The sequence below is a fragment of the Macadamia integrifolia genome, chromosome 10, assembly GCF_013358625.1.
Source record: "Macadamia integrifolia cultivar HAES 741 chromosome 10, SCU_Mint_v3, whole genome shotgun sequence".
NCBI classification, from domain to species: domain Eukaryota; kingdom Viridiplantae; phylum Streptophyta; class Magnoliopsida; order Proteales; family Proteaceae; genus Macadamia; species Macadamia integrifolia.
Window position 1 is genome coordinate 24,061,248 of NC_056566.1, and position 12,975 is coordinate 24,074,222.

The window sequence follows — 12,975 nt, forward strand, 5'->3', positions numbered from 1 at the left end:
TACTTCCAGACAGGCACCGGTCGACCGCCTATGGTCTCGGACAGGTCCGGTCGACCGGGGATTCCAGATGGTCGACCGCCTATGGTCTCGGGTGGTTCCGGTCGACCAGGGCTTCCAGCCGGTCGACCGCCAACATGACATGCTCTGTCATACTGACCAGTCACCAGTGTTTTGACTATAACTTTTTGGTCCGACCTTGGATTGACTTGAGATCAGTTGCGTTGGAATCACAACTCAATTTCCTACAACTTCTATGAAGGTTTCGTCTCCTGATACTAACTTTAAGATTCCCTAAAATACCCTTGAGTTAGGTTACTGTGTGTTCCATACCACTTAGAGACTTTCCATACCTAGTCAAGGCATGCTCTATGGTCATTCTAATATGATGCAATGCACATGCATGAGGTGAGTGCATATAAGTATGTGGAAATTACAAATTACATTAAAAATAACTAATCTATCCTAGTGGTCTTCTTCTTCACTCGAATCTTCCATTCTTTGGCCCTTCATCTTCTTTCCTTCTTGTTTGCTGTTTCATGTCTTTAAGCTAAGCTTCATGTCTTGATTCGACCTTCGATCTTCTAAGGGTTTCTTCAAGCTAATCACACTTTAACAATCAAGTTAAAGATGTATGTTTGTTTGTTAACACCAAAACATGGCAAGGAGTGTGGACATGTTTCCCAACAGTATTGTGTCAGATTGAAGTATGGAAAAAAGAGTACCATGCTGTTCCAGAATTGATGTCCTTTGTTCATTTTATCCAAAGATTGAAAGCAATTCTGATGCACAGTTTGAGGAATTCTCCTATTAGGGACCCCATTATTAATCTGAGACTAGGCTTGATGTTTAGCACAGTATAAACACATATGGTGAGTGATAATGCTGATAAGTAGCAATTATTGAATGCAGGAACTGATCTTTGCTCCCATATTATCTTTTGATAAAATTAGTTATAGAAAACTACTTACCATTATCAACAGCAATCAGCAGAGCGAATGACTTTGTCATTTTACTGTTAAACAATAATAAGTCTCAGCCCGACTAATTGTATTTAGGTGGGGGTGGAAATTCCAAAATGATGCAGTATATAGAACTATAGAAGAGTTGGAACATGTTACATGTCTACTATTTGGATTCTCATATATCCGGACTGGACTGTAATACTTGATCTCGTTACAGTGTGTGCAATTTTGCTATTATAAATAATTGGTTGATCTTGCAGAATGTACATTGATCAATGATCTTCCCTGTACACTTTGATTCAACTGTACCATTAAGCAAATCTGATGCCAAAACTGTGTTTTAACTTTAACAGAAGCATCGGGAGGATTTTGAGCCTTTTATTGAGGATGAAGTTCCATTTGATGAATATTGCCAATTCATGGAAAAAGATGGCACATGGGCTGGACACATGGAATTGCAAGCTTCTTCTCTAGTGACTCGTTGTAATATTTGCATTCATCGAGTAATACCTTTCTTCCATCACCTTTGAGCAAAATATTCCGCATGGTTCTTGTGAAATCAAATGGTTGTTGGTTTCCTGTTACACATGCTTTGAGTATTGCATCCTAGGAGGTTTAGAATTTATATTATTTTCTTTCTGTTTGCCTCTTACTACATGTGCCACAAAGAGTTTGTTTGTTGTGCTTTTGTAGATCTGAAAACTCAGAGAACACACTAGGGTTGGGATACTATAAACAATATAATAGTTGTTTCCTTGTTGGCTATTTGTTTGGCAATAAGCCAGTCACTTGAGTGTTTTGTTACTTCGATAACCTTCATATGCAATTAATCTTTCGAACATTTGCGAAACAATGGATTCACTTTTTGACGAAGTTATGATGCAGTTATCTCTTTGAAAAAAAAATTGGAGAGAAAAATTCAGCTCCTGCGGTGGGCTGGTTTTGGTCCAGATCTGAATCTTTTCGGTTTAATTTGGTTTGTTATAGACAATTTTACTGTTCATGGGAACACTATCATGTGACCAGCCTTGCGTGTGGAATGTTTTGGTTTACTTAAAGCCAGGATTAATGGGAACCATTTGAAGAGGTATTACATGTGGTTATTTAAGTCATAGTTGTCAAGGCGGCTAGGCGACTCAAGGCTGTGGATCAAGGCGACACCAACAAAGCAATTAGAAGATGCCTAGGTGACCAAGGCACCCTTCGAACAAAAGTAGCCAGGACACTGCCTTGACAACGATGATTTAAGTTCCTGAATTTCAGGAACCTTATCACTACACAAGTCATGGGCCAGTTTAGGACTTATTTACTTATTTTGTTATGGCTTAGTTATTTGGACAGGTTGGAAAATTGATAAGATTTAGTTTCTCATCTATTAGTTTCTTTTTAGTTAATGACTCTCCATCTCATCGCACACGAGGGAGATTTCCTCATTTATGTGGTTTCCATTTTAGAATCAGTTACTTTAGTTGCTTATGTTTTTTTGGTTAGAATAGGATTATTCTTCCTAGCACAATGTGCATATGGAAGGAACTTTCCTAGTCAGTTAAGTCAAGTAGGAACACTCCTAAAGCAGTCAATGATTGGTGAGCTTAGGATCAATTAGAATTTTTAATTATTTCTTTTTCATTTTTCAGTTTTATAATTCTGTAAGAGGCTAGATCTCACCCACAATTTGATTGAATGGAAAATAATTAGTTTGTTTTGGGAATTGAGGTTATTGCTTCTATCTTCTCTTCCCCCAGGTTGTGTCTCTTTCTCTTTCCCCACGATCTCCCTTCTCTCTCCTCTCTCCCCTCTCTCTTTCCATCTTGCAATCTTGCTTCTGTCAATATCTTTCTCCTCCCACCACCACCAGATCCTTCTTATGATATGCTTGTATGCCACTTAAATCCACCATCCTGTTTTTGATACCTGATGCCTGCACGTTTCTTTATATAATCTCAACTCTGTTTAGCTTCCCATCTGCCTTGACTCTTACTCCACTATTTTCGTGTGGTAGTAGTCATTAAAAAACCTGAAAATTATCTGGATTTAATACATTATCTGGCAACTTCAGCCATGAGATTGTCCACTATTCTTTCAAAATGAGTAGAAAATAGGCTCTTTCAACTTTCGGCAACTTTCCGAAGGGGAAACTTCATGCGCTCCTTTATAATGACCATGCACCATTTTCTTTTTTAAATTAAGGATTGCCCTGAAATCATATTTGTTGGCTTTATTGGCTTCATAAAATTGACAAAAGCGCTATTTGGTGAATGATCATAGCATAAATGTGCATATGTACATTAGATTGTACATTCATTCTCATAACTAGCCATTTACAGAAAAATGTACATCCAAATATAATATGCATATGTGGTATCATTCTGCTTAGTACTGCACTTTGATGCAGATGATGTCACCAAGGTGGTATATAAGGAACTTTGATGACCATGGAGCTCGAATGATCCATTTGTAAGTGCTTTTAGATCCTATAACTTGAATTTCTATTTTTCATTTCCCTGGATCCTTTAACGAACTAGGATATGTGTTGGTGTCATCTACATGTGTTGGATCATAGAGTAGGATGTTATTCTTGATGTAGTCAATGGAGATGGTCCCCAAATATCTCAGCAAGTTGATGGTTAGATCAAGAGAGATGAATGCAGGACCAAAATTAGACAGTTTTCGCAAAAATTATTAACTTACTTACTGGTGGCAGATTCAGCCATCAGTGACTCTGATTAAGGTCGATGGAAGTTCTCCAACAGAGAATGAAACTTTCAAAAACACCACTTGAATTTGATGGACAGAATAGTGAATATGTGAGAGAGACAGGCTGCTGCAGTGGAACATCAAAAGAAGGGTGCTGCAGGATATGTGAGATATGGCAGACAGCAGGCAATATCACAGCTTCAGTACTTCTCGGACTGTACTTGTAGAGATCAGGATTGCAGGGGAAATAAATTAGAAAGAAAAGGGAAGAAGGGATATGACCAAGGCATCTCACCTATGGGGCAGCCTTGGTCAATATCTCACAAACCACTGGTATCTCACCACTCAACTGTTTATCACAGAAACTAAGGCACAATGGCCAAGCATTCATGGGGTGAGCTCTAAGGCCCTTACGATAGATAGAAGGGTTTACTTTCTTCAAAAGGAAACTCGATAAAATGTAAACTACTAAAAGAGGGTCCACACATGTAGTAGTGGATCCATTTACATGAAGTGATTAATGAATTGAAACAACTTACTAGAAATTAAAGGCATGGTTTTAAGTTTCGGTCAAAGTTTCGACTGAGCGTATCGGTTTCAACACTAACCGAAACCAAACCAAGGGTTGATACTACTTTGGTCCAAGTTTCGACCCTGTTTTGACAGGTTTTGACCAAAACATGATCAATCCATATATATAATTCGTAGGTTTCGATCAAAACCTGTCATATTTTGATAGTTTTTGACCAAGACCTCTTTGTTTCACAAGTTTCAACATTGCTTCTTGGGATTTTGCCAAAAATTTGCAGTTGTTGGAAAATCCTTTGATTTCTTCCTATTTTTTTGCATTCTTCTACTTATTCATCCCTTCTATAGCTTGGATTTGCATGATTGGAGCTAGAAGGTAATATATTTTCCTAAAATTAATTTTTGGAAGGTAGTACATAGACAATAGTTTCGTTTCAAACTTTCAAGGAGGTCGGGGAAAAATTGATGAACAATTTTAGGTACCGGCTATTTTGGACTTCATGTGCAGCCCATTGCATCGATCTCATGCTGAAGGATATGGGGAGTCTTAAGCTTGTGAAAGAGGTTGTAGAGAGGGCAAGACAAGTGACGACATTTGTCTATAATCATGGATATGCCCTACAAATGTTGAGGAGCAAGCAAGGATTAAAGTATCGGTATCGTATATCGGTCGGCCAAAATTAAGATAAGTATCGGAGGGTATCATATCGGAGATATGCTAAGAACGCTAAAGATACGCACATAAATGGATAGGAAACACTTTTTTATATACTTTTGCATAAAAAATAGTTAAAAAAAGCTATATATGACATGTAATTGTCCCATAAATGTAAAATCCTAGTTCCCAACCTTGATTTCCACTTTAGTTAGAGAGAAAAAATGGTTGGCAACAACTTTGGAACAAAAACCCCTTAAAAAATCATGTTTTTTTTTTTTTTAAAAAAAAAAATGAACAATCTTGGCCATTATATGACCGTAGCGCACCATATTGGTACGTATCGTACCGTATCGGTATGTACCAATACGCACCAATACGTACATTTCACCTCAATTTTAAATTTTCCATTGAGTATCGGTACGTGTCGGTGTGTATCGGTATATATCGTAGGATATATATTGATACAAAAGAATTTAAAAATTCCATGTATCGTATCGATCAGGGCCGATACGGTACAATATGTACCGATACTTCAAACCATGGGAGCAATTGTGGTAGGGACTTGGAGATAGTGGCTTTGAGAGCGTTGGTTTAGCAGCACATACTAAGTATGGTGGATATGCTGGTGGCCCATTGATGTAGATAAGTCACTTGGGCTTATTCTATTGCAAATAAGCCTTGGGTTGTGTTATGTATGTGTTGGGCCTTTGATCCCATGAGTTTTCTTTGAAATAGGCCACTTTAATGGGCCTAAAATATGGATAGAAGGTAGGAAAACGGGATTTAATTCATTAGTTTAATTAGTTGCTATTTAATTCAATAAAGGCCCATTCGGCCATTAGTTGGTTGTAAAGTCCTATATGGACTATTAGATAGTTAGTCCTACTCTATGTTAGAGTCATAAAGTCAAGTCTTAGTTCTATTTTGAATTCCTAGTTGTAGTAGGAGTGTCTAGTCCTATTGGGAAATTAGCTCCTAGTATTAGTATGATTGTAAACTTCCCCTCTATAAATAGATGGTATATGTACCATTATTGAACAAATTTGAATGAAAGAAAGTTTGCATTTATGAAAGAAAGTTTGCAACTAAATGCTTAGAGCAGCTGAGATAGCTGTGGGTGAGAAGCCCAGGCTGAGATAGCCACTTCCTTTATTCTCTTTCACCCTTCTCAACCCCCCATCTATTTTATTATTCTTTTTTTATTTTATTTGCTATAACATTCAAGAGATATAATTCAAATTCTGATAAAAGTCTGCAGAAATCAGAACCGATCAGCAATCCGAGTGGGAATAGGAGAGAGATCGATCTCCTCTCTTTCTCTCTTCTGTACTCTATGCAGCCAGGTCTTCATTCAGGGTATTCTAGGCCTCATAAGGTTCCCACGATCCCTACCTAGTCACTATTGGAAGCATTCAGCTACTGTTCTTGAAGGTTCTTCTCAGTTTTTTCTCCTGGGCCAGAAAATCAAGAAAGCTTGTAACTTCACAACCAGCCGTCAGAATCCTCTCAACTTTGGGGGTTTTTGTACCCTCCCTAGGGACTATCTACATCCAAAAGTTCAGCTCAATCGGACTGCCACAAACCTGGCTGCACCTTTCTCTCTCCAACTCCATAGAAGGTTTTTCTCTCCTATCGCGTTGGGTTTTGGGCTGGTTTTGCTCCTATATGGGTATTATATCCTTGAGGGTTTATTTGATAGTATTATTTCTTTGTTTCTTGCTCCTATTTGTATTGTTTGGGGTTATAGACTGCGGAGTTAGTTACTTATAATCTACTCCTGCATTAAGTGGTATCAGAGCTACGGTTGAAAAAAGCTCCAAACAATCTATCGGTGCCTAATCGAAGATGGTTCCATCAATTCGTTACTTCACTAGACAAAAGGATACATTCTACATCCTTGATTGGTTAGATTCTCTAGAGGAATATTTTGATTACTATAACTTGATAGAGACACAAAAGCTTCAAGTTGTTTGTTTCCGGTTGATTGGTCATGCTAGAGATTGGTGGAGAGTCCATGAAAAGCGACTCCGAGTTCGAAGACATGAGCCTAGGACTTGGGAAGAGATGAAGTACCAGTTAGTGACACAATACCTCCCTGTATATTTTCAAAGAAGGCTCTTCCCTCCACAGGATTCCCATCATAATACATCTACTGTTGCCTAATCTAATGATCAACCACGTTATTTTCATGGGGAATTCCTTGAATGGATGCGTGAATTGGACATGTACTTTGACAACTACAACTTAACAGAGACACAAAAAGGCCAGTATGCGTGTTCCCAGATGAATGATTGTGTACGAATGCAATGGAGAGTCCGTGAAAGGCAACTTCAAGCTCAAGAATGTAAATTTAGAATGTGGGACGAGATGCAGTATGAGTTAGCAGGCATGTACCTATCTGAGCATGAACGAAACATGTACTTCCTTCCACCAGATGTCCAAAAGCCACCCACACTTGACAATAGCATGAAGGAATCATTGGCCTCTATTGCAAAAGAGCAACAAGAGAAGACACCTCTGACCAGTGAACTAAAGTCAAAAGTTGAGGTTAGTGTTAAAATTTTTCCAGCCATTCCTATTGTTAAGGAAAAACTAGTCATTGATGTTCCCAACAACGAGACTCATGTGGGAGAAGTCGAAAGCAACAAGGTTGCCACAATGGACAATGAAGTTGAGACTGAGGAACTTGACACTACAACAACTGTGATGATTGTGAACAACCAAGAGGAAGATCCTAAGGAGTTCAAAAATGAAGTTGTGTTTGAACCATCAATGGAACCAATTAGGAACCACCAGGTAGATGAACCAAAAGGGGTTTATATTGCATTGAAGTTAGAAGAGATCAAAGGTGCATACGTAGATGACCCTATGGATACATCCAAAGATGTTGAAGTTGAGCATGTGGAGTTCGTCATCCCATTAAAGTATTTTGAAGATCGAGCTCCTCACATTGTAGACTACATCTTTATTATCAAAGAGCTACCTGAATTTTTCTATGGCTTGAAGAGGGACGTGCACTATGATATAATCACCCTCACACTTTAGAAAATTCGAGAACGAATTTTTTCTAAGAGAGGGCGAGTCGATGTAGATAAGTAACTTGGGCTTATTTTATTGCAAATAAGCCTTGGGTTGTGTTATGTATGTGTTGGACCTTTGATCCCATGGGTTTTTTTTGAAATGAGCCACTTTAATGGACCTAAAATATGGGTAGAAGGTAGAAAAACGGGATTTTATTCATTAGTTTAATTAGTTGCTATTTAATTCAATAAAGGCCCATTAGGCCATTAGTTGGTTGTAAAGTCCTATATGGACTATTAGTTAGTTAGTCCTATTCCATGTTAGAGTCATAAAGTTAGGTCTTAGTCCTATTTTGAATTCCTAATTGTAGTAGGAGTGTCTAGTCCTATTGGGAAACTAGCTTCTAGTATTAGTATGATTGTAAACTTCCCCTTTATAAATAGAGAGGCATATGTTCCATTATTGAACAAATTTGAATGAAAGAAAGTTTGCAACTAAATGCTTCGAGCAGCTGAGATAGCTGTGGGTGAGAAGCCCAGGCTGAGATAGCCACTTCCTTTATTCTCTTTCACCCTTCTCAACCCCCCATCTATTTTATTATTCTTTTTTTATTTTATTTGCTATAACATTCAAGAGATATAATTCAAATTCTGATAAAAGTCTGCAGAAATCAGAACCGATCAGCAATCCGAGTGGGAATAGGAGAGAGATCGATCTCCTCTCTTTCTCTCTTCTGTACTCTATGCAGCCAGGTCTTCATTCAGGGTATTCTAGGCCTCATAAGGTTCCCACGATCCCTACTTAGTCACTGTTGGAAGCATTCAGCTACTGTTCTTGAAGGTTCTTCTCAGTTTTCTCTCCTAGGCCAGAAAATCAAGAAAGCTTGTAACTTCACAACCAGCCGTCAGAATCCTCTCAACTTTGGGGGTTTTTGTACCCTCCCTAGGACTATCTACACCCAAAAGTGCAGCTCAATCGGACTGCCACAAACCTGGCCGCACCTTTCTCTCTCCAACTCTATAGAAGGTTTTTCTCTCTCCTATATTAGGTTTTGGGCTGGTTTTGCTCCTATATGGGTATTATATCCTTGAGGGTTTATTTGATAGTATTATTTCTTTGTTTTTTGCTCTTATTTGTATTTTTTGGGGTTATAAACTGCGGAGTTAGTTACTTATAATCTACTCCTGCATTAATCCTTTAAGAGCACCGGTTTGCCGTTGGAGGTATGGTGGCTATCCTACTTCATTCCCCAACATTGAGTATGGGGATGGGTCAGGTGTTGGATCATCTTTTGTCAATAACATCTTCTCGTATCCAACCCAACCATTTGTGCCGGCTCCACCAAGGTCCAGTCCAAGTGAGCCATTCCTTAGGTTGGGATACCTCCGGTATGTTAGAGGCTTATAGGTGGACTTTCATGGGCTATCAGAATAACAGAGCACAAATTATGTCATAGGATATATAGCATTTGGAGGAGTGTCAATGAAATCCTCAGTCATATGTAGCTTGTGGATTAGAGTCATTAGACCGTCTAAGAAAATGCATGTGGTATTGAGTCGTGAGTGTTGTATACTTGTATAGTTGTATTTCTCTAATCTAATGTGTGTTTTGATTGTTTAAATTGCATATTTACATTCTAATAGCTAAATTTCTGTAGGCAATGTTTATAATAGGGCTAGTGTACAACATTATTCAACGTACACTGGAAAACTATGGTCCAATCACCACTAGTATCATTTTGCATGTTTTTTTATTTTTTATTTTTTGAAACTAATTCATGGAATAAGTGTAACATGGTAAAAATAAGTAGCACAAAAAGGGTCAAACAACTATTTTCTGGGCTCTAAACCTTTGGCCTAGAAAAGTCCCAGGTTTTAGAAACCTGGAAAGTTTCGGTTTTGGCCAAGGTTGAAACCTGAAACTTGGAAACTTTATTAAAGGTGCTATTAAATAAAATAATAGAAACCAAACTAATTATGTAGTAGTACTACAATAACAGCCCCAAGATTTTAGTTTTTAGTGAATCAGTAGCACCCAGACCCCTTTGTTTATGAATTCATTTGTTCATCCAAAAAAAAAAAAACACCCAGACCATAGGCTTGGTCTGGCTTGGACGAAAAGGCCCACTTGAAGAACCATGGGCCTAAGTATGGGCTTGGTTCTTCTTAAGCCTACGACTATATTGTTTGTTGTAGGGCTTATCTACAACAGCTCCACCCGGATTAGAAACGTTTGATTCTGACGAATGTAGAAAGGATATATAACGAATGTTAATATCCGGGTTGATGGGCTAAAATCATCTGCATGGATCCACATGCAATCATATTGAGGACGTCTTTTCCATTTCACACGAAAAGAATAATAACAGCCAACTCTCTATGTTGTAGCGAATTTGTTATCAGTGAGATCTTTAATTTCATCATCAACTGGTGAAGCAAATTAGGGAAGCCATAAAGTGTGCTTAATATCACCCTCATCAGTATGCTGGCCCACACATATGGTAAGATAAAAAACTTTAAAACATTACTAATAGTCATGTCCGGAGGTAACTCAAGCATGTAGGCATCGAGTCCAATTCTTTTCTAGACCTTAAGTGGATGCATTTTTCGAGGATGCAACTTTGAGTTGGAACCAGGTGTGAACCTCTTTGGTATAACACGTACCTTCACCATATTGCCTGGCTTGAACTCGCCAAAACGATGATGTCGATCAGCTGTTGCCTTGCATGCATCGTTGCTGAGTGCAATGCATCATCACATGTCATTATGTACCTTAGTGATGTGTCAGATGAACTAATTGGCCTTGACGTTGACTTGAACACGAGAAGGCAGCGAGACCAAGTCAGTAGGCCTCTTAGGCCGAATTCCAAGCTTTATCTCAAAGGGTGTGCCAACTGTGGTGCGCTTGACAGAACTGTTATAATATCAAATGTTGTCTCATACTGATGTAGATTCTTCACCAAACTAGGCTTGTTTTATTAGGAATAAGCTTAGGGTTGGGTTGTATACGTGTTGGGCCTTCAGCCCATGTGGTTTGGAGTGTATTGGGCTACTTTTATGAGTCTAAACTAGGGGTTCTAAGGTTGCATACGGGATTCAGTGATTTGTTTCTTTTTTCTTTAGTTTCCTTTTTAGATGGGGTTATTTAGTTTCTAATTTCAGTACCTAAATTAGTTTCTAATTTCAAGTCATTGTTAGTTTCTAATTTCTGTCTAGACTAGTTTCTATTTTCATTAGATTCTAATTTCCAGATTTTAGTAACTTCTTGTAATCAATTTTTAGTAACTCAAATTTAGTAACTCTGAGTTACTATTACTTGTAAACCCTCCCCATCATTATAAATAAAGATGATGGCTCTTTTAATGAGCCACGATTTATGCTTAAAAAAAAAGACTCTTGTTGCTGTCGCTGGCTTCAATGACTACTTGTGTTTGATCAAGGCCTAGGGATTGGTGTTTGATCCAATCGACACTCTGCGGCGAGAAGTCCGAGTGGGTTGCTATTATTTTTTGGTTTTCTTTATTGTGTTATTGTTGTTTAATGTGGACAAGACTTATTGCTATTGTTATTGCTCTGCAACTCAGGTAAGAGAACTAATCTACTGTTAAGTTCAGATCTGAGTTTTTTTCCAGAATTCTCCAAGTATCGAATACTCTTACTGGGCTATCTAGCCATCGGATTGAGCTCCCCTTTGGATCGAGTGTCCCCCCTGCTGGAAGGGAGGTGCGATCCTAATTTCATGCCCATCAGACTAGGGGATGGTCTGGTCTGGTTAGTTCTCTGATTCTGGTCGATTGTGCTTCTGCACAGAACTGAGTTCTGTTTTGGTTGTTCTGTCCCTGTGGTGTTGTTACTGAGTATGGTCTGTTTTAATACTCTATTTTCTGCTATTGAATTGTCCTCAGTTGGTATGATATCTGATTTTTGAAAATCTGAGTTTTGAGTCAAAATTTCTGATTTACAAAGGGCTGTTCGATTCCTATTTCTGGACTGCTGTTATTGTTTACTTTTGGGGTGCTTATTGGTTGTTCTTTTGACTAAAAGTTCCTGCAGTTGGATTAGTTTGAGTTTTCAAATTTAGTCCTACATTAAGTGGTATCAGAGCATGGCTGAAAACAACACCCCCACCCTAGCTTCTATTATGGAGTTTCTACAAAAATGGAAAACTGAATTGAAGGCTGAATTGGATGCCAGGTTGTTGAATGAAGAGACCCCACCACAACCGCCTACTGGCGATTCACTTACAACACCCGAAGTAGAAACCCCATTGAATGTAGTTGCTCAGTTGACTAACAGGAGAGCAAACCCTAATCTGAGAGCACCATAAAGGGTTCCGGTAGCACAACTCACTTTTGAAGAGCATGTAAGAGGATATTTTGAGACTGAGCGTCTCGTGCAATAGAGGTATTCTGGAGATTCACAGAAGGTCAAGCTCGATCTAAAGGAGTTTGATGGGAGATATGACCCCCAATTGTTCTATGATTGGGTAGTTGCACTAGACGACTATTTTGACTATTATGAATTACCTGAGGAACGGAAGATGAAACTAGCTCGTGCTAAGCTAGTTGGGGCTGCTCGTGAGTGGAGAACCTATGAGCTAGAGTTAGAAGATCGTGGTAGAGAACCTACAAGTTGGGAGGAGGTGACTCTTGAGTTATCAGATAAATACTTGCCACGCAACTTCAGAGCTCGCATACAAAACCAGCTGAACTCTCTTCGTTAAGGGTCTATGACTATTGCCGAGTACATGAACAAGTTTGACGCACTTTATTCTCGTACAGGCATAAGGGAGAATGAAAGGCAACTGTTATCTCGGTTTTGACTGGGATTGCGAGCTGAAATCAATAGGGGTATTGGAGTTGTTGAAGTGCACTCAATGAGGGATTGTTTTGACAAGGCCCTACGAGCAGAGGAGCTTTTAGCACAGCCAGTTCGAAGGTTTGGTTTCCAAGCTGGGGAGGTAAAGAAGAAATTTTCAGCTACTAAACCTAGTACCTCAGCACCTCCAAAGTCCACTCTTCCTCCACGAGTTGATCATAAAGGAAAGGCACCCATGACAGGTGGTAATAAGGTACAGTGTTTTCATTGCCAAGAGGTAGGACATTTTGCT

General features: G+C 38.8%; 1 protein-coding gene across 3 annotated transcripts in view; it reads left to right on the plus strand.

Annotated features, from left to right (window-relative positions):
- Nucleotides 1-12,975, plus strand: part of LOC122091887 (OVARIAN TUMOR DOMAIN-containing deubiquitinating enzyme 7) — a 48,637-nt gene that overhangs the window by 17,046 nt on the left and 18,616 nt on the right. For 2 of the 3 annotated variants that reach the window (XM_042662118.1, XM_042662120.1), the window contains exons 4-5: nt 1,316-1,465; nt 3,358-3,419. In XM_042662118.1, coding sequence (XP_042518052.1) covers nt 1,316-1,465; nt 3,358-3,419 — 212 coding nt within the window. The remainder of the gene's footprint in view (nt 1-1,315; nt 1,466-3,357; nt 3,420-12,975) is intronic. The other variant, XM_042662119.1, reaches the window with a different exon arrangement.